Below are 27,193 nucleotides of genomic sequence, written 5' to 3'. Positions count from 1 at the left end.
ATCTGATTTGGTGGAGATCCCACACACTCTGGTAGCACTCAAAAATGCGTCTCATCCTGTTCTCCCAGTAAACCCTCGATTCTTTAAAGGATCGAACTCCCACATATAAAACAGTTTCAAACATCTGATTACTTTATGGATAAGTTAATATGTTAAATGTTGGACATTGAGCATGTAAGTGAGAAAAAATTTAGAAGCCATTTGAAATTAAATTTGAAGCATGTTGGAAGTCACAAAGTGTTATTCTCAAACACTATATGAATACAGTTGGGGTAATTTGAGTTAGTGAACTATGCTGCATCAAGACACACACACACACACACACACACACACACACACACACAGTTTCTGACTGTAATACTTCCTGCGTTAAACATTTAACAACATTATACTCCTTAATGATAAAATTATGACACATTTTTAATTTTTAAATTTGGTCAATAATTATATTAAATACTGAAAATCAAAGTTTTGTTGCCCCTGGAACCTGTTACATATGCAACCTGCAATTGGGACTGTAATCTGTGAATCACGGACCATGAACCGCGTTAGTTGGTTAGTAATACAGAAACATGGTTTCTTTGCAGGTGAGCTACACTTTCCTGGTATTTTCATCATAAACTGAAGTTGACCACTCACCTTTCCTCCTACTGATGTTACATGTTCGTTCCATTTTATACTGCTTTGCAACTTTATGTCTAGATATTTAAATGATACAACTGAGGGGAGCAGCACACTACTAATACTGTATTCAAACATTCCAGGATTGTTTCTGCTACTCATCTGCATTAGCTTACTTTTTTTTTTATATTTAGAGAAAGGTGTCGTGCATCACACCACACACAAATTCTATCCGCATCATCCAGTACCCTCCTAGAGTCATTTAAAGACAACACTTTTCCATACACTACAGCATCATCAGCAAAAAGTTACAAATTGCTGTTCACCCTATCCGTCAGACCATTTATGTATATAGAGAAAAAATTGTGGTCCTATCATGTTTCCCTGGGGCACTCCTGATGATACCTTTGACACCTGCCATCGAAGACAATACAACTGGGTTCTATGACCTAAAAAATTTTCACGCCAAGAATTGCAACAACACGTTGTAAAGGGTACAAATTTTGCAAATCAGGTTATATTTGCTGTATCAGGGAAAATACTGGGTAATTGAAACTGAAGAGAAACAATGAAGAATAATTAATCCTAAATGTTTCAAGAATCCAGCCTGATAAACTTTAAAACAGAATAGTTGCTCACACAATACCAGACAAAGCATGCAACTGGGTTATAGATTTTACACGGACTCTCATATCATGTTGGTGACATTCAAAGGCTAATCAATATCGATGCAGGTCTATCCACCAAGATCGCATTATTAGAGAGCTGTAAAAAAATGAAAAAACGCAAGATCTTAGAGCACATACAGTGATCAGTCAGAACATTATAACCACGTACCTAACAGCCAGTTAACAGTACAACATGGCACTCAGATGAATACTTTCTGGAAATCCAGGAATATGGACTCTGCCTGTGTCTTCAGTCATGCTTCACAGAAAGTCATGAGAGGAAAGAGAAAGTTGTGTTTAGCACTTGTGATACTTTCTAAATCTGTGTTGATTTGTGGGTAAAAGCTTTTCACTCTCAAAGAAATTTATTACATTCGATCTTAGAATGGGCTGACAAGTCCTGCAGCAAACTTATGCTAAGGATATTTGTCTGCAATTTTGTAAGTCCACTCTTTTACTCTTCCTGTACAACCCTCCTTGTATACAGGGCTCACCTGTGTGTTTTTCCAGTCACTTTAAATTTTACGTTGGGTAGAAGACTGACAATAAATGCAAGCTAAGTTTGGACCAATACTAAAGAATATTCTCTCTCGAACTGGATCGACATTCCATTCATTCCGATTTGGTAACTAATTTGTTTTGAAATCTTTCTGGTACTTTTAAATGCCAGGAATGCCTATTTCCATGTCCTCCACTTGGGAGTTTGTGCAGCAGTCAAAAGACGGTACGCCTTTATAACCCTCTTGCGTCGCGTCGCGCCAGTATCGTTGATATAAACAGCCTCGGATGCCATAATAAGTTACTCAGGATACGCGTAAGCATGAAACCGTTTTCGCGTGAAGTGTTAATTCTGGGATGACTTTAATGATCTATCTTCAGTTTGCATATGTCGTATTTTCATGTGCCGCCGCAGGACAGACATTCTACCATTATTTAGTGTGGCGTTTGATGAACATCATCATCTAATTATGGCGTGCATTCACTTAAACATTTAATTTGAACAGTTACAGTTGCATCAGCGCATTAGATTCTGAACTGCTCTGGTAGTTGGATTGTGTGGATTCTTTTTGGCTGTGACTTTCAGAATATAGTGAACATTTTAGAGAGAATGGTTTTTGATTATGAATCCCAGACAATCTCCTAATTCCTCAGAGCTATAAGCTGTAGCTATACATGTATTTCTCAGATGAAGTGGGCACTACGAATTCTAATTACAGGCTTCACATTTTGCTAATCACTTTCTGGTTGCCAATATTGTAGTTAGACAGCCAGTGTTGAGAACGGCAAACAGCATAAATACAAAACATTTATTCTATTATTCCACCCGCCGCCCCACAGTACTCACACTGCAATAAGATTCGGTCTATTTGTAGCTATGAGGAGTATCAAATTTTTCCATGCATATGGGTTGTGAAGTTGTTCAAAACAGTTGTCTGACCAAGCACTCAGAATGTCTTCACAAAACTGTCTGCCCTACCATATGCAAGGAATCGTTAGACATTCCAGGGTATCCTCGGAACGTTAAAGTCACATCCAACTAATATTGCATGATCAAGGAACTGCTGTGCTACTGAACAAAGACTTTCTTTTGGCTATTTTACATCTTTGTACTGGAGGAGTACTGTAAAAGCCTCCAACGATTAATTTGAGTTCACCTAGGCTGGTCATTCACGACCAGATAACATAAGTCAGACCCAATTTTGACCACAACAGACATAAATGTTCATTGCAATGAACACTCCCCCTCCTGTAATAACTAAAATCTTACTAATGTACTCGTATGTTTCATGCTTAGTAAAATATGTCCGAGCATTCTACTTTGGGTTTCACCCAGTTCTCAATTCTGAGCACAATTTTAAGAGTTTTTTCATTCAGCAATAAATTCAGAGAATTTATCATGAAGGCTTCTGCAATTTACTGTTTAAATATTGGAATTCCAAGTGTGTGTACTTTTTATGCAATCAGATTTCACTTTCTCTGTACTGACTGGTGGACTTTCATCTACTTTTTTCCATAATCAGCAACCAACATAGACTATCATATAGCTAGAACGAAGATATCAGACTTGCAGGCTATTCTGTATCTTTCTGACATTTGGAAGGCTTCAGTCCTAGTCCAGTTATCTGAACTACACTAGTATTAGTGTTGAAAACTGCAAATCACACCGTTGCAGCTGCTACGTCTGCTTGAAACTTCAAGATTCCTCATTTTTAGTGGTTTTTGAATAACGATGCTGGCAGAATAATGACACTGATATTTATACTGATTCCTATAACAGACAAATATAAGTTTTGACAATTGCTCATTTTCTGCCACAGCTAATTTTGCTATTCACACACACACACACACACACACACAGGAGACTCTTATTAAAGATTAGATGCAGTTGAGGAAGGAATCAGCTACATGCTATTTAAAGGAGCCATTCATGGATTCATCAAAAGTTTTTAAAGTAAGCTACAAAAAACCTGAACTTGAATGCCATTGTGAGGATCTGAAGCCTCTTTCACACAGAAGTTAATAAAATGTGTTAACCTTTTTGTCACTACACGATGCATGGTTACTTTATAAGTAACACCAAAACAGACATAAATTAATGCATGTTTCATACTTTTATAATATAAATAAAAGTTTTCCATTAGTACGGATACCAACATTAACTACTGTTGCCATATGTTGAAGCACAAAAACTTGTGTTGGGTCATCATAGTTTGTATTCCACAAATGTGCAAAAATTTATTCTATCCTAACAGGAAAAGAAAAATAAATGTTTTTAACATTTGACATCTATAGTCAGTGAATCGTTATGAATTATGTGACAGAGCAATTTTTGTTGCGCCATATGTTAAGGTTTTCCCCATTCCATTCATAGATGGAGGACAGCAAGCATGTCTGAACGACTGATTGCACGCCTTTGTCCAAGCAGTTATATGCTTTAGTTTTACCTCTGTGATGAAGGCACTAAAGAATATTTTTATTGTTTCTGCTCTGAAAGACTGTTCTTAAGGTTTTCTTCTAAGCATGTGCTCATGTGAAATACAACAGCTTTCTTCGTGTGTGTGCGCCAGTTATTTCTCATCATTTCAGTCACACTTTCTTGACAGTCAAACAGGTCTGTGTATATTTCCACCACAAGTCTTTGTACCCACACCATGCTCCCTGTTATTCCAACCTGGCATGTGTGAACAGTATAGAAATATGGACTGCACAACTGTGTGGAATGCCACCTCTTTTGACGACAAACTGCTGTTTCCAAATGAATCATGCCCTTCCATTTGCTTTACCTACAACTGAGCATAAAACATTTTTCCACTTCATGTCTCTCTACACTCTTACCCCAAATACTTGATTAACATGACTGACTGTTGTTGTTGTTGTTGTCTTCAGCCCCGAGACTGGTTTGATGCAGCTCTCCATGCTACTCTATCCTGTGCAAGCTTCTTCATCTCCCAGTACCTACTGCAACCGACATCCTTCTGAATCTGCTTGGTGTATTTATCTCTTGGTCTCCCTCTACGATTTTTACCCTCCACGCTGCCCTCCAATACTAAATTGGTGATCCCTTGATGCCTCAGAACATGTCCTACCAACCGATCCCTTCTTCTAGTCAAGTTGTGCCACAAACTTCTCTTCTCCCCAATCCTATTCAACACCTCCTCATTAGTTATGTGATCTACCCATCTAATCTTCAGCATTCTTCTGTAGCACCACATTTCGAAAGCTTCTATTCTCTTCTTGTCTAAACTCTTTATCGTCCATGTTTCACTTCCATACATGGCTACATTCCATACAAATACTTTCAGAAATGACTTCCTAACACTTAAATCAATACTCGATGTTAACAAATTTCTCTTCTTCAGAAAAGCTTTCCTTCCCATTGCCAGTCTACATTTTATATCCTCTCTACTTCGACCATCATCAGTTATTTTGCTCCCCAAATAGCAAAACTCCTTTACTACTTTAAGTTTTTCATTTCCTAATCTAATTCCCTCAGCATCACCCGACTTAATTCGACTACATTCCATTATCCTCGTTTTGCTTTTGTTGATGTTCATCTTATATCCTCCTTTCAAGACGCTATCCATTCCATTCAACTGCTCTTCCAAGTTCTTTGCTGTCTCTGACAGAATTACAATGTCATCGGCGAACCTCAAAGTTTTTATTTCTTCTCCATGGATTTTAATACCTACTCCGAATTATTCTTTTGTTTCCTTTACTGCTTGCTCAATATACAGATTGAATAACATCGGGGAAAGGCTACAACCCTGTCTTACTCCCTTCCCAACAACTGCTTCCCTTTCGTGTCCCTCGACTCTTGTAACTGCCATCTGGTTTCTGTACAAATTGTAAATAGCCTTTCGTTCCCTGTATTTTACCCCTGCCACCTTCAGAATTTGAAAGAGAGTATTCCAGTCAACATTATCAAAAGCTTTCTCTAAGTCTACAAATGCTAGAAACGTAGGTTTGCCTTTCCTAGCTTCTGAGATAAGCCATAGGGTCAGTATTGCCTCACGTGTTCCAGTATTTCTACGGAATCCAAACTGATCTTCCCCAAGGTCGGCTTCTACTAATTTTTCCATTTGTCTGTAAAGAATTCGCGTTAGTATTTTGCAGCCGTGACTTATTAAACTGATAGTTCGGTAATTTTCACATCTGTCAACACCTGCTTTCTTTGGGATTGGGATTATTATATTCTTCTTGAAGTCTGAGGGTATTTCTCCTGTCTCATACATCTTGCTCACCAGATGGTAGAGTTTTGTCAGGACTGGCTCTCCCAAGGCCATCAGTAGTTCTAATGGAATGTTGTCTACTCCCAGGGCCTTGTTTCAACTCAGGTCTTTCGGTGCTCTGTCGAACTCTTCACGCAGTATCATATCTCCCATTTCATCTTCATCTACATCCTCTTCCATTTCCATAATATTGTCCTCAAGTACATCGCCCTTGTATAGACCCTCTATATACTCCTTCCACCTTTCTGCTTTCCCTTCTTTCCATAGAAATGGGTTTCCATCTGAGCTCTTGATATTCATGCAAGTGGCTCTCTTTTCTCCAAAGCTCTCTTTAATTTTCCTGTAGGCAGTATCTATCTTACCCCTAGCGAGATAAGCCTCTACATCCTTACATTTATCCTCTAGCCATCCCTGCTTAGCCATTTTGCACTTCCTGTTGATCTCTTTTTTCAGACGTTTGTATTCCTTTTTGCCTGCTTCATTTACTGCATTTTTATATTTTCTCCTTTCATCAATTAAATTCAATATTTCTTCTGTTACCCAAGGATTTCTACTAGCCCTCGTCTTTTTACCTACTTGATCCTCTGCTGCCTTCAGTACTTCATACCTCAAAGCTACCCATTTTTCTTCTACTGTATTTCTTTCCCCCATTCCTGCCATTTGTTCCCTTACGCTCTCCCTGAAACTCTGTACAACCTCTGGCTTAGTCAGTTTATCCAGGTCCCATCTCCTTAAATTCCCACCTTTTTGTAGTTTCTTCAGTTTTAATCTGACTACTGTGGCTTATTAGTCCAGCAGTTTAAGGACAGCACTCTTTTACATGAAACTTCCTGGCAGATAAAAACTGTGTGCCCGACCGATACTCGAACTCGGGACCTTTGCCTTTCGTGGGCAAGTGCTCTACCAACTGAGCTACCGAAGCACGACTCTCGCCCGGTCCTCACAGCTCTACTTCTGCCAGTATCTCATCTCCTACCTTCCAAACTTTACAGAAGCTCTCCTGCGAACCTTGCAGAACTAGCACTCCTGAAAGAAAGGATATTGCGGAGACATGGCTTAGCCACAGCCTGGGAATTTTTCCAGAATGAGATTTTCACTCTGCAGAGTGAAAATCTCATTCTGGACTCTTTTACATGTTGTGAAAAAGTACAAGTTGGTATTGATCTCTATTGTTCTTCTGTAGTGTATTTAAATTTGTTTAATAAGTTGTACAGTGATGGATGGCAGAAACCGGAGTAGTGGGGCGATGTATAGAAAAATAGCAGAAGAGAGGAAGAAAAAAATAAGCAGGTGTTATACATGAAAATTGGATTCCTTTTTCACAAAACCTGCTGTCAGTAAAGAAAACAAAACATCAGGTAAGACTATATAATGTAAATTGTATTTAGGGTATTTTGTGTAATGGACAATGTTGTAAAGGAGACTTTTCTAAAAACAAGCATGCCAATTGCAAAGTTTTAACTCAATCCCAATCAGAGATCTTCAAATTATCGCTAAAGTCTCCAAACTGGAAAATCGTCTGGCACTTACAAATAAAAATGGCTGCCATTCAGTAACAGTGCAAGTTAGATTTTTTAAAGGTGTTTTGAACTTTTCAATTACAGGGTAATCACATAAAAAAATCGAAATACTTAAAAGTGGTCAAGCAATCCTCACTGGACCACTTCATATGGGTTGACTCAGGGATCAATCCCTTGAAGTTACTGTAACACTACCACAACAGAGAATGAAGTAAACAAATTACTCAGACAGTAAATCTCCCAAGTTCATTATGGATTATATATTTTTTGTTTTCGGGTGAAACTGAAGATGGCCTGAGTACAAATGTAATAGATGACACTGTGAAGGAATGTGAAAGATAACTTTCTAGAACACTGGCTAGTGTTCAGCAAAAAGGATGAAACTTCCGAGTTTTAGTTTGATTTTAACGATCCTGGTACATGGCCGAAGAGGTTTTCTGACTCTGGAAGATGTAACATTACAAAAATGAGAGCAGAAAATGAACATCATCCTGACATCAGTAAGAGCTATAGAGAAGGTTGCAATTTAAGTAAAGATTGGTTTCCAAAGCAGTTAAAAAATGGGACAAAAGTTAAAATATCATGGCTAGGTTATAGTGAAAGCAAAAACACTTTATATTGTATTCCCTGCAGGTTATCTTGTCACTAAGGCTCGTTTTCATTCAAAATCATTCTCAGCTAAAGAGGAAGGGATTGTTAAGTGGAAAAAGGTTGGTGAAAAATTGCCTGCCCATGAAAAATCACCAAACCATAAATTTTGTTTTTGCTCTTCGAAGGCTCTAGAGTCAACTCTCGGAAGCGGAAGCATTGACAGAGGGCTGCAAGACCAGATAAAAAAAAAAGAGGAATCTCACTGGAGAGCAATGTTGCACTGTATTATTGATGCTGTTTTTCTAGCCAAGCAAAGAAGTCCGTTTAGAGGAAAAAAAGAAGTTGATGATTTTGGTGATCCACAGTGGGAAATTTCTAAATACCACTGCTCTTGTATCACACTATAGTGTCCCCCCTTCATCTGCATATTGAACACCACAAGAAAGGGCAGATTAGCTATTTTTCCAAACATATACAGGGTGAGTTCCTTGACTTGATTGCCCACACAATAAGACAAGACATAATTAAAGATATTTTAGGTGCTACATACTTTTCATTGATGTTTAACTGCACTCCAGATATCAGCCAAAATGAGCAGATGACTCAAGTAGTTTGCTATGTCAAGGCAAATGACTCTGAGGTTGTGGAAAGTTTTGTTGACTTTTTTATAGTTACAGACAAAACAGGAGAAGGTCTTGGTCAAGGAATACTGAAAAAAATGGAACAAGATGGATTGAACATTAAATACTGCAGAGGTCAGTCTTATGACAATGGGGCAAACATGACTGGAAAGTACAAAGGGGTCCAGTCAAGATTACTTGAGAAGAATAACCTGGCCTATTTCGTACCATGTGCTGCTCACTCTTTAAATTTAGTAGGAGCACATGCAGCCAACACATCTGCTGATGTAAAAACATTTTTTGGAACTGTCCACTGTTTGTATCTATTCTCTGTGGGTTACACATCGAGATGGGAAATCTTACAAAAACATGTACCCACAACATTAAAACCCCAGAGCAAGACTAGGTGGTCTGCAAGAGTAGAGGCAGTTGAAGCAGTTTATAAGCATTTTTAAAAAGTTGTAAAGGCTCTGGAAGAAATTGAAACTTATAAATTCTCAACACCAGAAATAAAAACAGAGGCAAGCTCTATTTTAAAAAAATATGAGAAAACTAAAATTTATTGGCTTAATTTGTTTCTGGTATGCAATATTGAAAAAATAGATCATGTTAATCAGTTTCTGCAAAGAGAAGACCCTACAATTGATAAAGCTGTTCGAAACATTCAAGGCCTTTTGAATTTTCTGAAAATTTCCAGAGACTCTTGTACCTCTGAAACTATTTCTGAGGCCAAAGTGCTAGCAGAAGATTATGAGGTATCAATGGTATTCTCAGAAAAATGGATCAAAAGAAAGAAAGAAAAAAAAATGACCGATGAGCTTTGTGAGGATGAAGCATCCAAACATTTCGCAGGACGATTTCTTTAGTATGTCCCTGTTAGAAATAATTGACAGAGTGATAATGGAGCTGAGTACCCGGTTTACTGCACTAGAGAACATTAGTGCAAAATATAGTTTTCTGTGTGGTGTTCAAATTCAAGAAATGGAAGTGGAAGACTTAAAGGCCAAAGCAACAGAACTGTCTGATACCTACAAAGAAGACCTAAACAAGGAAGAATTTATTTTTGAAATTGAAAGTTTCAAAAACCATGCCCTGGTAAAAGAGAGAGAGATGCAAAATGCCACTGCATCATCCACATTAAGTTTGATTTATAAAAATAAATTGGTAGATTACTGCAAGCTAAAGAATATTCCTTACCATACCAGTTTCTGTTTCCTCTGGAGAAAGAAGTTTCAGCAAGCTGAAACTAATTAAAAATCATTTGAGGAGCTTGACTGCTCAACATAGATTAACATATCTCAGTATTATCTCCATAGATAACAAACGAGCTGATTCCATAAACTATGATGATATAAATGTTTTTGCAGTCAAAAAAAGGTCTGAAAGCAAAGTTTTAAATTGATTATTGTATGAGACTTATGGAATATTCTTGTATATTTTAAAATTGTTTATGTTTGTTTTCTTTGACATTAATTCGTTTAACAAAATAAGTTAATATTGTGAGATACTGATATTTATTTCGAAATATATTACCCAAATTACTCTCAAATTTTTTTGATTTTTATGAATGGGGGTGAAAGAAGGGGTGGCAAATTTAAGCTTGCTCCCCACCCCCCTTCGTAAAACTCAGATCCAGCCCTGCTCCTTATTAAGGGGAGGCAGTAGGCAAATAGGCTCAAAAAAATCAATTTTTAGATTTTTGTGAATTTGATATGCCTGGTATTTCCTGCAGTTTTTGTTTCATATAAATATAACAATTTTTTCCATGAGTTATGATGGTTTTTCTCATGCTTTATGCGATCTGTCATTTAAATGCCACACCTCCTTTTTTGCACAGGCTCCTTTTATTCTTTACACATTACTCCCTGTTTCTAAAGTTCTATTGTGTCAAGGTTCCCTACCCGGTATCTACTATCAATGCTCATCATTCTGATCATGTTTGTTATTGTTTCCAAGCACTATCGATTGTATTTAGTGAAACTTGTTGCAAGTGATGATGTATGTGTTGGTTTATATTTTCTCTGGTTTTGCAAGTTTTCATAAAAATGCTGTGAATGAAGAAATTCTCACCTAAATTAAAATTCAGAGGAAATAAATATGTAATGGTAAATGACATTAGTGGGTCAAACGAACCAAGAACTTTAGATGTTAAGATAATCAGCACCTCCAGAAAGAAACTGCAGTGTTTTCAAGGAGTTTCCTCCCAGTCAGATAGTGGAGACGAACACTTGTTTGAAAATATTGAGGTGAACCTTAGCATGCTCTGCGATTTCATTTCCAAAAATACTGTGTGCAGAATATGTGGTGATGAAGTATCCTTGGGAGAAAATCAGTGTCTTCGCAAAGGGACTGTGTCAAACCTGGCATTGAATTGTACAAAATATGGAGCAGTTGCTACAACAATGACATCAGAAATGGCAAATAATAATTTGTATGAGAATAACAACATAAGGCTAGTTCATAGTCTCAGATCTATTGGTAAAGGGATGGTAGCAGGCAAACTTATGTGAATTACCTAGCATTCAAACCTACTTGCAAAATTTATGTCTTACCAATAAAATTATTGGAACTGTTGTTGCTAAAGTTTGTAACATCTCAATGAAGGAAGAAGTTGAAGAAGAAATCCAGAAAAGTGATTATAGTGAAAGTGGTGCATGTTTTGATGGCAGCTGGCACGAACTTTGCCACACTTCACTAAATGGTGTCATGGCAGCTACATTATTTGATACAGGCATGATAATTGATCTAGAAATTGTAAGCAAGTACTGTAAAAGTTGTGGCAGTGAAACTGAGAAAGAGCACAAACATAACTGTCAGATGAATTGTACTAGTCCAATTGGTGGGATGGAAGCGGCAAGAGTTTTGTCAGGATCTTTAATTGTTCAGTGGCAAACTGAGGTGTCAGACACAAATTTGGTATTTATGATGCTACTTTATGCTTCAATTATAGTTTAACAAGAAAACTGGATGTTTTGGAAGTACTAGGCACAAAATTAGTGGAAATACTGCAAAATCCTTGGTGCAAATAGATAATGAGAATCAGCAAAGCAAAAATTGCCAATTTAAAATGCACAAAAGAAGCTAGAGAGAAAAGACGAGAGACCAAGAGAAGGAAAGATCAGTATGATTCAGATGATGCTCAGTATGGTGCAGGAAAATATTAGTGGAAAGTAATTCTCATCAATAACTATACTAAAATTGCAATACTAAACTTTAAATTGATTTTTCTCGAAACTACAGTTTTTGACTTTCAGGTACCATTACCCTCTAAAATAATTGGTCAGAAACATGAAATTTGGTCAATTCAAACAATGGAAAATCCAGGATGGAATGCAACAATATCATGAAAAGGAAAGTTGCCACTCACAAAATGTGGAGATGCTGAGTCGCAAATAGGCACAAGAAAAAGAGTCACAAATAAAGGTGTGTGTGTGTGTGTGTGTGTGTGTGTGTGTGTGTGTGTGTGTGGAGAGAGAGAGAGAGAGAGAGAGAGAGAGAGAGAGAGAGAGAGAGACCCCTATTTTTGACAAAAGCCTTAATGGTCCAAAGCTTTATTTGTGACAGTCTTTTTGTTGTGCTTATATGGGACCCAGCATCTCTGCTGTATGGTGGGTTGCAACTTTCCATTTCATAAATTTGGCCAATTTGTATTCAGCATGGTAACAAGTTATTACAGGTAAATTGAGAACCACCAACTCAACAGGTACTTTAATGTATTTAAAAAATGTATTTAAAAATGTGAAATTTTATAAGTGAAAGAATAAAAAATATCTTCAATCTATAAGAGGCATTTTGTTCATTTTACATGTAAATGCAAGCATATACGTTACATACATTCAGCAAAAATTTTAGAGTCTGCACACTCGCAGTTCTTTTGAGAAGTGTACCTCTTCATAGGGTGAAATGGCCCTGGCAGAATAGGGATAATAACAGCTTTCCATCTCCCTATAAGAGGAAGTTGGCTGACATTTTGTTGAGATCTAACTGCATGTTATTGCAGTTTTTATCAGTTACTATTCAACATCCTGGCTGTTATTTCACTGTTTTATATTTTGGTTTCTTTCTTGACTTCAAGTGCCTATACAGCGAGTCTTCTGTGTCACTGACTGCCTTAACACATTATCATATTTTCTTCCAATGCCCTGTGATAGTATTTTGGAATGATACTAAGTGAAGGCTCCATGCATTGCCCTCCTGATGGCTGAAATTATTTCAATTATCACTTGCTGTCTGCAGATTTGTGTTTTGTTATCTTTTGCACAACAGGTGTTGTTTCTTAATAAGTTTCCTGATGTCTGAATACCAAGAGGGATATCACCCACCTACAATTACTTTGCAAGGTTCGCGTTTTTCTAGTGATTGTTCAGTTATTCATTTTAGCTTGAGTCACAGTTTCACTATATGTCCACTACACGAATAAATTGAATCTAATTCCTTTCTGAGAAATGAGACAACATCCTCCTCATCAAACTTACTGAACATTTAAACTTTCCTGTTTCATTTTCTAGCCCTTTGTACCTTGCTCATTGTTGCTACAGTTATACTGTGATCACTGATCCCATCATTATGTGAACATTGTAAAGGAGGTAAAGACTGTCTGTTGTCAATAAATCAAGTGCATTTCAATCATGATTGGATGCCTAACTGTTCATTCTAGATAATTTTTAGAGAAAGCTGCTCTAGCTAAATATTTTAGGGCAGTTATGTTTAATTTTTATAAATTTCGTAGAATGCCAAATTCTTCTCATAACAAAAAAGTAACTTATATATTCAGAATATATCATTTAATCAGAAATATTTTTGCAACAACTTGTACTTGGATACAGTAGTGGCCCTTGCAAAAATTTATAACTGTGCTTCAATATTACAAAAACAGATTGTGTTTCACGGCGTCATCATGATAGATGTGACTTAATATTGTAACAATATTAGTTTTATCTCATACTCTAAGGTCAAGTATGTTGTTTTTGCGATTCTGCTGTTTCTTTATTAATGCATTAATATGTCTCAGATCTTTCACTTCCTCTCTATCCCACACATCACTGTTACTGAATAACAAACATGGAAACTGAAAAGGTGCATTGCAAACATCACACACAGAAATCCGACTCTTTTCATGGACTTCCACATTAAATTTACTTATAGAACAACTTTTTTTAAAATCACCTATAGCCTTTTCGCTTAAAGGGTAGTGATCGTAAGTAAACTGAATATAATTTACGCGTATAAATTGAACTGTTTAAATACATTTAAATTTTACAATAAATAGTATAACATTGTGCAAATACAATAAAATGGAGAAAAAAAATTTGACAGCGGCAGAAATCAAACCAGAGCTGACGAACTGCCAATTGGTGCAGCTGACCACTGGGCCACGTGAACTGCTCCTCAAAAATCCCTCATACTCTACACTTGCACAATACTTTACACAAATTTTCAAAGAAAAACACTGATCTGCGGTGAACAACATAGCTTGTTATGTTTTGTTTTAGGGCGCAAAAAACAACTGGGGTCATACGCGCCCAAAGTCAAAACTATAGAACATGAACACAGAGAGGAGTTAAACGACTATACGCCAGTCCCAATAGACAGAATAGGAGACAGCTAAAAACAGACATGTGGAAAAAGAGCTAAAAACGTCACACACAAGTGGAGGTCCAAAACTAAAAATTAAATTGCTTTCACCATATTGCTTCGGAGGATAAAAAGTAAAACGCAGTCGACAGCCCGCACGTCCTTCGCCAAAATGGCTGATAAATCAGATGGCAAACCCAAACTGGAATGTATGTTGTTGTTGTCTTCAGTCCTGAGACTGGTTTGATGCAGCTCTCCATGCTACTCTATCCTGTGCAAGCTTCTTCATCTCCCAGTACTTACTGCAACCTACATCCTTCTGAATCTGCTTAGTGTATTCATCTCTTTGTCTCCCTCTACGATTTTTACCCTCCATGCTGCCCTCCAATGCTAAATTTGTGATCCCTTGATGCCTCAGAACATGTCCTACCAACCGGTCCCTCATTCTTGTCAACTTGTGCCACAAACTTCTCTTCTCCCCAATCCTATTCAATACCTCCTCATTAGTTACGTGATCTACCCACCCAATCTTCAACATTCTACTGTAGCACCACATTTCGAAAGCTTCTATTCTCTTCTTGTCCAAACCATTTATTGTCCATGTTTCATTTCCATACATGGCTACACTCCATACAAATACTTTCAGAAACGACTTCCTGACACTTAAATCTACACTCTATGTTAACAAATTTCTCTTCTTCAGAAAAGCTTTCCTTGCCATTGCCAGTCTACATTTTATATCTTCTCTACTTCGACCATCATCAGTTACTTTGCTCCCCAAATAGCAGAACTCCTTTACTAGTTTAAGCGTCTCATTTCCTAATCTAACTTCCTCAGCATCACCCGACTTAATTCGACTACATTCCATTATCCTCGTTTTGCTTTTGTTGATGTTCCCCTTATATCCTTTAAAGACACTGTCCATTCCATTCAACTACTCTTCCAAGTCCTTTGCTGTCTCTCACAGAATTAAAATGTGATTGGCAATTGCTCAGTATACAGATCGAATACATCAGAGAGAGGCTAAAACCCTACCTCACTCCTTTCTCAACCTCTGCTTCCCTTTCATGCCCCTCGACTCGTATGACTGCAATCTGATTTCTGTACAAATTGTAAATAGCCTTTCGCTCCCTGTATTTTACCCTGCCAGCTTTAGAATTTGAAAGAGAGTATTCCAGTCAACATTGTCAAAAGCTTTATCTAATGTACAAATTCTGCAAATGTATGTTTGCCTTTCCTTAATCTTTCTTCTAAGATAAGTCGTAAGGTGAGTATTGCCTCACGTGTTCCAACATTTCTATGGAATCCGAACTGATCTTCCCCGAGATCGGCTTCTACTAGTTTTTCCATTTGTCTGTAAAGAATTCGCATTAGTATTTTGCAACTGTGACTTATTAAACTGATAGTTCAGTAATTTTCACATCTGTCAACACCTGCTTTCTTTGGGATTGGAATTATTATATTCTTCTTGAAGTCTGAGGATATTTCGCCTGTCTCATACATCTTGCTCACCAGATGGTAGAGTTTGGTCGGGACTGGCTCTCCCAAGGCCGTCAGTAGTTCTAATGGAATGTTGTCTACTCCCGGGGCATTGTTTCGACTCAGGTCTTTCAGGGCTCTGTCAAACGCTTCACACAGTATCGTATCTCCCATTTCATCTTCAGCTATATCCTCTTCCATTTCCATAATATTGTCCTTAAGTACATCACTCTCGTACAGACTCTCTATATACTCCTTTCTGCTTTCCCTTCTTTGCTTAGAACTGAGTTTCCATCTGAGCTCTTGATATTCATACAAGTGGCTCTCTTTTCTCCAAAGGCCTCTCTAATTTTCCTGTAGGCAGTATCCACCTTACCTCTAGTGAGATAAGCCTCTACATCCTTACATTTGTCCTCTAGCCATCCCTGCTTAGCCATTTTGCACTTACTGTCGATCTCATTTTTCAGACGTTTATATTCCTTTTTGCCTGCTTCATTTACTGCATTTTTATGTTTTCTCCTTTCATCAATTAAATTCAATATTTCTTCTATTACCCAAGGATTTCTACTAGCCCTCGTCTTTTTACCTACTTGATCCTCTGCTGCCTTCACTACTTCATCCCTCAGAGCTACCCACTCTTCTTCTACTGTATTTCTTTCCCCCTTTCCTGTCAATTGTTCCCTTACACTCTCCCTGAAACTCTGTACAACCTCTGATTCTTTCAGTTTATCCAGGTTCCATCTCCTTAAATTCCCACCTTTTTGCAGTTTCTTCAGTTTTAATCTACAGTTCATAACCAATAGATTGTGGTCAGAGTCCACGTCTGCCCCTGGAAATGTCTTACAATTTAAAACCTGGTTCCTAAATCTCTGTCTTACCATTATATAATCTATCTGATACCTTTTAGTATCTCCAGGCTTCTTTCATGTATACAACCTTCTTTTATGATTCTTGAACGAAGTGTTAGCTATGATTAAGTTAAGCCTGTGCAAAATTCTACCAGGCGGCTTCCTCTTTCACTCCTTACTCCCATTCCATATTCAACTACTACGTTTCCTTCTCTTCCTTTTCCTACTATCAACTTCCAGTCACCCATGACTATTAAATTTTCATCTCCCTTCACTATCTGAATAATTTCTTTTATCTCATCATACATTTCATCAATCTCTTCGTAATCTGCGGAGCTAGTTGGCATATAAACTTGTACTACTGTGGTAGGCGTGGGCTTCGTGTCTATCTTAGTCACAATAATGCCTTCACTATGCTGTTTGTAGTAGCTTACCTGCATTCCTATTTTCCTATTCATTATTAAACCTACTCCTGCATTACCCCTATTTGATTTTGTATTTATAACCTTGTATTCAGCTGACCAAAAGTCTTGTTCCTCCTGCCACCGAACTTCACTAATTCCCACTATATCTAACTTTAACCTATCCATTTCCCTTTTTAAATTTTCTAACCTACCTGCCCGATTAAGGGATCTGACAGTCCACGCTCCAATCCCTATAACGCCAGTTTTCTTTCTCCTGATAATTACATCGTCTTGAGTAGTCCCCACCCGGAGATCCGAATGGGGGACTATTTAACCCAAGTGGATGCCATCATCATCATATAACCATACAGTAAAGCTGCATGCCCTCGGGAAAAATTACAGCTGTAGTTTCCACTTGCTTTCAGCCGTTCGCAGTACCAGCACAGCAAGGCCGTTTTGGTTAGTGTTACAAGGGCAGATCAGTCAATCATCCAGACTGTTGCCCCTGCAACTACTGAAATGGCTGCTGCCCCTCTTCAGGAACCACGTGTTTGTCTGGCCTCTCAACAGATACCCCTCTGTTATGGTTGAACCTATGGTATGGTCATGTGTATCGCTGAGGCACACAAGCCTCCCCACCTACGGCAAGGTCCATGGTTCATGGGGGGAACGTAAATGGTTAAAAAAAAAAGGGGGGGGGCATTCCAGCAGGAAGTAGCGGACAGTTAAAATTTGGGCGCAATGTGTACAGAGTGGTGGGATAGCCACTTAGCAAATGACAATGGCTAATAAGGCAGTGCCCAATATGCAGGCTAGTTAAAATGGCATCCTCCCGGAGGGAGAACCAAGAGGAGGTCGTCCCTGTGAAGGGAGGACCATTGGCGAGGTCCAAGGGACACCACCTCCTGAAAGACAGCAACGCAGAGATCACCGGAGGGAATATAGGTACTCGCGCGATGAGGTACGAGGACTGCAGCCTTGGTAGCAGTGTCAGCAGCCTCATTTCCTGGCAGACTGATATGACCATGGTCCCACAGAAACATGACACTGGCTTCACCAAGAATGAGCAAGTGACAGTTTTCCTGGACCTGCTGCACTAAGGGATGAGCAATGTACAGTGCACAGAGACTTTGGAGGGCACTGAGTGAGTCTGAGCAGAGAACACAATTGGAAAGGCTGTGTCGCTGGATGTACTCCATGGCCTAATTACAAGGCAAAGAGCTTGGATGTAAATACTGAGGAGTGTGCCGGAAGTCGATTCGAAAGACAGGGGTGCCAATGATGAAGACACAGCCAACCCCATGGTCAGTCCGAAAACCATCAGTGTATACAAAGGTACTATCGCAAAGTTCCATGGCGAAGGTCGTGAAACTTGAGGCGACAGACCGAGGCAGGAGTAGTGTCCTTAGGAAGTGAATGAAGGCCGAAGTTAACACGGTCCACTTTATGAAGCCAAACTGGTGAAAGGTTCACACCCACTGGGAATACTGCAGGTAGTGTGAAGTTAAGCCACCGTAGCAAGTGGCAAAAGTAGACTCCAGGAGGTAACAGAGAAGAGGGACGAGCCCCATACTGCCGATCAAAGGAATCAGCAACGAAGGAGGCCTAGGAGAGGTGGCCACTCATGGCAAACAGCATACATACCTGCTGAGAAGAAAGTCACGGCCATAGGAAAGTGGTAGTTCAGCAGCTTCAGCACACAGCCTCTTAACCAGGCTGGTGTAAAAGGTGTCCGTGGCCAAATGGTTGCCATGATGGCTGATAGTGTTGAGATAGCGCAAGAGGGATGGGCGTGCAGAAGCATAAACAAAGCACCTATAGTCGAGTTTCGAATGGCCAAGGGACTGGTACAAATGGAGGAGGGTGATTCGATCAGCACCCCAGGAAGTACCATTAAGGACAAGCAGGAGATTGAGGGACTGTGTACAGCAGGCTACCAGTTAAGACTCATGGGAGGACCAAGAGAGTTTCCTATTGAGTATGAGCACCAGAAATTTCGTAGTTTCAACGAATGGAAGGGCAACAGGCCCAAGATGTAGAGATGGTGGGAGAAACCATTTGCACCGCCAGAAATTCATAGAGAGGGTTTTGTCAGTGGAAAAGCGAAAGCCATCATCAATGCTCCAGGGGTAACGACAATCAAGACAGCGCTGAAGATGCCACTCAGTGAGACAGATCTGTGGAGAACTGCAATAGATGGCAAAATCATCAGCAAAAATAGAGCCGGAGATGCCCAGCGGGAGACAGGCCATTATAGGGTTAATGGCAATAAGAAAGACAACGACGCTCAGGACCGAACCCTAGGGCACACAATTTTCTGGATAAAGGTGTCCAACAATGCAGAACCCACATGCACCTTGAAAACTCGGTCTTGTAAAAATGCCCAAACAAAACAGAGCAGGCGCCCACGGAAGCCCCACATGTAAAGAGTACGGAGGATACCAACACTCCAGCAGGTTTCGTAGTCCTTGTCCAAACCAAAAAACACAGCCACAGTCTGGGAATTCCACAGAAAACCATTCACGACATCAGTGGACAAAGTAACGAGATGGTCAACTGCAGAATGCCGCGCTCAAAATCTATACTGTGGATTCGTTAGCAAATGGCGAGACTCAAGCCACCACACCAGCTAGGCATGAATCATACATTCCTTCACCTTGCAAACGCAGATGGTAAGATAGATGGGGCAGTAGCTAGACTTCAGTATGGGTATGACTGTGGCTCCACACCAGCATCCAGGAAATGTGCCCTCTGCCCAGATGCAGTTGTATGTGTTATGCAGAAAGTGCTTGCCCGCAAGAGAAAGGTGCTGCAACATCTGAATGTGAATGGCGTCTGGCCCTCGGGCAGAGAATCGGGATGAACTGAGAGCATGATTTAGTTCCCTCATAGTAAAGGCAGCACTGTCACACTGACGATTCGGAGAACAGAAGAGTATCAGCCGAGCCTCCTCCACTCGTTTCCAATGGAGGAAGGCAGGGTGATAGTGGGAAGAGCTTCTGCAAAATGTGGCCCAGGGTGTTTGAGATAACAATAGGGTCCACGATGACACCGCCAGCGACTGTCAGGCCGGAAATTGGGGAATGGATCTTGGTGCAAGAGAGCCATCTAAGGTTGGCCCACACAACAGAAGAAGGTGTGGAACTGTTAAAAGAACTAGTGAATGAAATCCAGCTAGCTCTTTTGCTATCCCGAAGAACACGACGGTACTTTGTACCCATCTGTTCCTAATGAATGCAGTTTGCCAGCGTAGGGTGGCAGTTGAAAATGGGGAGAGCACATCTACGTGCGCGAATTGCGTTGCGGTATGCCTCAGTCCACCAAGGGACTGGGACAGGACGTGGTAGAGAGGAAGTGCAGTGGATGGAACATTCTACATCAGTAAGGATAACATTTGTGAGATATTCGACCTAGTCAACACAACTTCGAAGGTCGCCAGGGAGGAGTAAAGCTGCCAGTCAGCCTTAAGAAGCTGCTATTTAGGCGTGCATGCACATGGGGTAGGAACCAGCAAATGGATAGAACACATGAAATGGTTGCTCGAGTAGGACCACTCAAGATGATGGGCAAGCTGGGCAGTGCAGAAGGATAAGCCCAAATGGGAATAAGTGGGCGAGGAGCCAGAAAGGAAAGTGGGTGCTACAGTGTTAAGGCTGAAGAGGTTAAGTTGGTTAAGGAGGTCAGCCAAGAGGGCATATCTCTGACAGGTCTTGGGGGAACCCATAGGGGGTGATGTGAATTAAAGTCACCGAGTAGCAAAAATGGGGGAGGTAGCAGCCCAATAAATTGAAGGAAGTCTGCCCTGGTGACAGTAAATGATAGAGGGACATATATGGTACAGAGAGAAAAAGTCAGGTGCGGAAAGAAAAGGTGAACTGCAACAGCTTGAAGATTGGTAGTCACGGAGATGGGTTGATTACGAATGTCATCCTGTATGAGCAGCATGATGTCCCCATGAGAGGGAATGTCGACCTCTCAGGGGAAGGTCAAAACGAATCAGTGAGAAATGAGAAAGCTCAAAGGGGTCATGACGGTGCATTTCGTTTCCTGAAGGCAGAGTACAAGAGACACTGCGATATTAAAAGGAACTGTAAATCCTTTTTGTGGGACTGAAGGCCACGGACGTTCCATTGGAGGAGAGCCATGACGAGGAAGAGATGCAGGGGTGTCGCCTCAGCGGCTGCTGAGTGACAGCTGGGGAAGAGGCGCTACTACAGGGCAGAGAAGCACGTGGATCCTGCTTCATGGGGTCCGCTGAAGAATCAGCTTGCTTGTGCAGTTGGTTTGTGGAGCACAATGCTGAAAAACAGTCGCTAGTGCGCACCGGCGACACGGAGGCTGGCCGGGCTAAGGTATCCTGTGGCGACACTGTCGAAGAGGATCTCTGAGTCGGCAAAGAAGACTGTTTGCCTTTGGTGGACCTTCCTCAAGTCTTTCCAGTTAGAGGAAGGCTCAGGTGTTGTTTGGCTGGAGGGATGGAAGAAGTCTTCACAGACTTCCTTCTGCCCTTCCCACCCTACCGGTTGTGTAGCTGGATGGGGGGATGGCTATGCTACCTTGGCATGGGCGATTTCACAACCTCTGAGCTGAATTGGAGGTCGCATGTCTGCATGGCTACGTCCTTCATGGAGCTAGTGGTAACAAGAACAGAACTATAGGTACCAAAAGGGAGAATGCAGGGTTTGCGACTAGCCAGTAATTTGCAAGCAACTGGATAAGGCACCTTTTCCTTTACCCGGATATCTTGAACAGACCTCTCATCAAGATACACTGGACACTCCCGAGAGGAGGCGGCATGACTAACAATGCTGTTGATGCAGTGGGGAGGAGGAGGTGGACAATTGCCCTCGTGCACATCCCTACCACAGGTGACACATTTGGCTGGGTGTCGACAAGACGTTCTAGTGTGGTTGAAAAGACGACACTGGTAGCAGTGCATTGGGTTCGGAATGTGTGGCCGGACGGTGATGATTTCATAGCCTGCTTTGAGCTTGGACGGAAGCATCACTCTATCAAAGGTGAAAAAGAGAGTGCGGGTGGGCACCAAGGAGGAATCTTCGTTTTTCCTTACACGATGGACGGCAATGACACCCCGATCAGAGAGGTAAGATTATATTTCGGCCTCGGTTAGATCATCAAGCAGCCTGGTGTAAATAACACCACAGGAAGAATTCAAAGTTCTATGGGCCTTGACACTAACAGGGTAACCATGGAGAAACGAGGCAGCAAGCAGTTATGCTTGAGAATCAGAAATGGTCTCCAAAAGCAAATGCCATTCCGTAAATGAGAGCAGGATTTCACAGGGCCAGCAATTGCATCTACACCTTTCTGAATAATAAACAGATTTACCGTGGTGAAGGACTGACCATCTTCAGCACGTGAGACCACGAGGAACCGTGGTGCAACGGGAATGGTCTTTGACTCATTAGCCGCATTGCATTTACGTTTTGTAGACGTTGAATGGGAAGATGATTGACTCATCACGAGGAAATCCCCCATGATTGCCAGCGTCTTCAATGGTGCGCTCTTTCCAACTGGGTGCCCCCTTCACAAGGGGGTGCACCTGCCATAGGTGACTGTTCACACCTCAGGTCACACCTCCCGAACACCTAACAGAGGGACCAATCGGCAAGTTGAGAAGGTCACAGCTCAGGCAATCACCCCTCCCAGGGCCTGGCCTGTACCAGGAGGTATGTGGGAACCCTACATGTCAACCCAGGCCTGGGAATTACGCGTTACCCAGTCACCTGTTATGCGCCTGACACATGGACCAGCCTTCAGGAATGCACAGGGAGGAAGAAGGAAAAAAGAGGATCCTCAAACACCGAAGTGGTGGAACGAGAGGAGAAAGGAAAAAAAGAAAGGAAAAGCGAGCGAAAAATAAAGATGAGATAGTTCGCGCATCAGCGACATAATCCAGAACATTCCCAATAATACCACAGACATGTTCCCCAAGGGAGGGGAAAAAGAATAGCGTGAGGATAGACATGCAGCACGGAAGGGGAAAAAATGCTGCAAAGGTTGGGGCCCCATGGTAGCCAAGCACAAACCCACCGAAGAGTGGCAAGACCCCGGGGGTGGGGGGACATCATAGCACTCATAGTGTCAGAAGGGATGGCATCACATCAAAGCATGTACAGTAGAAAACAGAGAGGTGCATCCCTTCTCTAATTTGATCGTAGTGTGGTTGACCATCATTTCATTGGTTTCTAAACATGTTTTTGTCCACTGCATTTGCATAGCAGCACATGTTTGAAGAGAAATAACACAATTTAAGTGCAATATTTATAATGTGCTGCAGCACATTAGCACATGACGACATGTCTGATGGCCTTCACACACATTCACAATAATGTCATGTGGATCTCCATAGTTTCTAGAACAGTTATCCCTAAGGTGCCACTAATCCTCTCACAATTGCTTTTATGCAAACAGTGATTTGGCCTTTCTTCTTCGATTCAGGTGCAGAGGAGTTTGTAAACTGATATTTGTTACACATTGCATTTACATCTTGTAGCCAGATACACACATTACAAAAGGTGAAAATCATTACAAATACATAGGATACATCCTTTGAGAAATTATAATTAACAGTAATTAAAGGTGCTTAATGCACTTCACAATCAATTGCACTCACCTTTCCACTTGACACAATCTGTCCCAAGGTGCAGTATGCTGATCCAAGAAAATCATGATCAGCAAGATTTGTACTTGAGGAATCGATATCATAGATGTCAAACTTTATTGGCTGCTGTTCTTCAAATCGGTACATAACGTGAACTTTCTTTGTAAAATCTGGATCATGTGTGTTATTGATGTGCTCTGTTCGATGGTATTCAACCCAACGAGACTCACCAAATGGTTTCATATATGTTACACACATGGGGTCTGATTTGCTCAATATGTCTTTACCTATTAGATTCCTGGAAAATAATTAATTTGGTGATACAATAAATACACAAAAATCATGAGAATAAGAAATATTTGTGAAATTTAGCTTGACTGTTAAACAAAGAAGAGGACAAGCCCATAAAATTGGCAGTAACTGTCATCTGCTATTATTAAAGAAGGTGTGTGTGTGTGTGTGTGTGTGTGTGTGTGTGCGCGCGCGCGCGCGTACACGCTCGCTCATATCTGTCCCTCCCTAAAATAAATTAGGCAAGAGGAGATTGTTGATTATAATGAAGACTATAATTCTCTTCTATGTAGATTTGTCATTGTCTCTCATCTATTTTACACACACACACACACACACACACACACACACACACACACACACACACACACACAGCTTTATAAACCTCCATGGCATTTTACTCGGGCAATGGAACTGACTGCTTTGAAACGTAGTAGTAGTAGTAGTAGTGGATCACTTTGAAGAACGTATTGGACATGTCATAGTTTTACAATTAAATATCTAAAACATAATTAATATATTCACACATTTGCAGGTCTAGTTGGATCTTATACCAGAAACCATCCCTCCATTTAATATAATTTAGAGAACTCAAGGAAATTTAAATCAGGACAGCCGGATGCAGCTAACATTCGCCATCTTATCAAATACAAAGCTTGCTTCAAACAGCACTCAGTTTACTGCTGCCATACAATGTTTTGTTTATAAGTTGTTGCAAAGAAGCTAATACATAATGTAAACAGCTAGTGATATAGTGTACCTTCATTTCTCAACATCATTACTCAACTAAACACATTCCTCCATAATGTAAAAATCTACCATTATACAATTAATTTTTTTCAACACCAATTACTGAATGCATTACACATACAGTATCAGCTCAGATCAGGGGCATAGCAATGATGTATGGTTTCCATTAGGCTGCCTGAAAAAGTGAGTCAGCATCCCTCAATAATGAGCGAGACGCTGAGCACACTAAGATAATGTTAGTATGACACTGGTCAACACTCATTTTCTTGCCAAGGATATTTGAGTGGCTTTAGGATGGGTTAGTGGTGCTGAGGACAAATATAGCAATCATTTATGCAGTTTGGCTCTAGTTTTTGAGATAATGCATGATTTATTCAAAAAATTAGAAAAAATTGCTAATACTGAACTCGAGCGCTACAAACTACAATGAAAAAAGAAAATAATCTTTATAAATAGCTTCTATGAAAACCTGATAGGCATTTGTCCACGTATAAAACATAATTGAAAAGTTTCTCTATAAGTATATCATTTTCCGTCCATGACGAACCGCTTCCTGCACGCTTTCCTTTTATAGGTCTCTTCAGAACAGTCACGTTGCAGATTCCAGCAATAATCTGCCATCATATGCCTGTCCCATCTTCCTTTATATCTTTCCTCTATTCCTTTCATATCTTGATGGAACCGCTCTCCTTGTTCCTCACTGAAATCACCTAGATTACGAGGAAATCGATCCAAGTGGCTGTGAAGGAAGTGCAATTTTATGCTCATGTTAGCTCCTAAGTTTTGAAAGTTAGTGAGCATGTTTTTGACCAGTTCCTCGTAATTGGGAGCTTTATGATTGCCCAAAAAACATTTTACAACAGTGACAAAACTGTTCCAGGCCGATGCTTCAGTGACAGTCATGACACTTGTAAAATTGGTATCGTTGATGAGCCTGCGAATTTGAGGACCATCAAATATTCCTGCCTTAAGTTTTTCACTACTGAGTCCAGGGAACGTATTGCAGATGTAGGTGAAGCAATTACCATTTCTGTCTAAAGCTTTGGTGAATTGCTTCATTAGTCCTAACTTAATATGTAATGGTGGAAGAACAATCGTGTCCCTACTAACCAGAGGTTCATTAATGATGTTTGCTTCACCAACAGCCATATGTTCCCTTGGAGGCCATGTTTTCTGCTTACAATGTTCGTGCTTTGCCCTACTATCCCACATGCAGATAAAACATGGGTGCTTTGTGTATCCACTTTGTTGTCCAAGCAAGAAGTTCACCATTTTCAAATCAACCACTGGTGCTGCATATACTGAATTTTCTGCAGAACCATCTTGATGTTAGCATATGCTTCACAAAGTTTTGTTGAGTGGGCAATTGGAATAGATGCGTAACGATTGCCATTGTGTAGGAGAACACATTTTAAACTTCTAGTGGAACTGTCTATGAAGAGACGCCAGTCCTCTGGTCTATATTCCGGCAGCCCCAATTTAAGTAAAAGTCCAGGTATATTGCTGTAATACACTATAACCTCTTCTTGGTTGAAGTATGGAAGAAGGTTTCCTTCTCTCGTCCGGTAAGCTGTTATTTTAACACTTGGATGAAGACAGTTCTTTTCCTTAAGCCTGGATGCTAAGAGTTCTGATGCTTGCTTTGAAAGATTGAGTTCTCGTATCAAGTCACTGACCTCCTTCTGGTCGAACTGCTGGGGTTGTGTCTCACGTCCTTCGTATTCCGAACCACTACTTGTACATTCCTCGCCGTGCACATCGTCATCTGATGATGTTAGCGTGGGTAATGTTGTGAAGGTTGGTACAGGAACATCGTTGCTGTGCACCACCGGTCTTCTTGCTGACTCCAAATCGGGATATTCCCACTTTCGTTTTTTGAACCTATTAAAACCTTTCACATTAACAATGCAAAAATAGCAATCATCTGTATGGTTCTTCTGCTCTCGCCATACCATAGGCACTCCGAAGTTTAAGCTTTTCCTTTTTCGTTTTGTCCACTGACGTAAGCACTCCACACAGCATTTACAAACTTTATGGGGTGCCCACGCCTTGTCTTGATCTCCAAGTTTAATTCCGAAATTTGCCAGATACGCTTCCTTCACAAAAGGAGTGATATTCTTCCTGTTCTTTTGAAGAACGTATTCACCACAAATGTAGCAGAACTCATCTGGATGGTTCACGCAAAGACGGCGTGAAGAACTCATGTTTTCCTAAAACAAAATTGCACAAATACTACATATTATGCAGAACTTTCTTGTATTTGCATGTCAATCACATCCAACAAACATCATTAATTGTTTTGTGTGAAATGAATACTCACCTCTTATTTGCTACGTCACGATGAAAAGGTTCTATCTCCTTGAAGCTGCACTGCACATGTGTGTGACTTTCGACCATCGCCATTTTTCTTGTTTACACTGAACGCTACCTATCGGCTGTTGCGGGGATTACCTCGGCCAACAAATGAATGTC

The 27,193-nt window shown here is 40.4% G+C and overlaps 1 protein-coding gene across 1 annotated transcript in view; it reads right to left on the bottom strand.

The window, feature by feature from the left end:
* Positions 1-27,193, bottom strand: part of LOC126259618 (copine-8-like) — a 174,476-nt gene that overhangs the window by 94,885 nt on the left and 52,398 nt on the right. The window contains exon 2 of the mRNA XM_049956532.1: positions 23,693-23,978. Within this exon, the coding sequence (XP_049812489.1) occupies positions 23,693-23,978 (286 nt within the window). The remainder of the gene's footprint in view (positions 1-23,692; positions 23,979-27,193) is intronic.

The sequence above is a fragment of the Schistocerca nitens genome, chromosome 5 (assembly GCF_023898315.1).
Source record: "Schistocerca nitens isolate TAMUIC-IGC-003100 chromosome 5, iqSchNite1.1, whole genome shotgun sequence".
NCBI lineage: Eukaryota > Metazoa > Arthropoda > Insecta > Orthoptera > Acrididae > Schistocerca > Schistocerca nitens.
The sequence above is the reverse complement of the archived record's forward strand: the minus strand, read 5'-3'. Positions and strand labels throughout refer to the sequence as shown.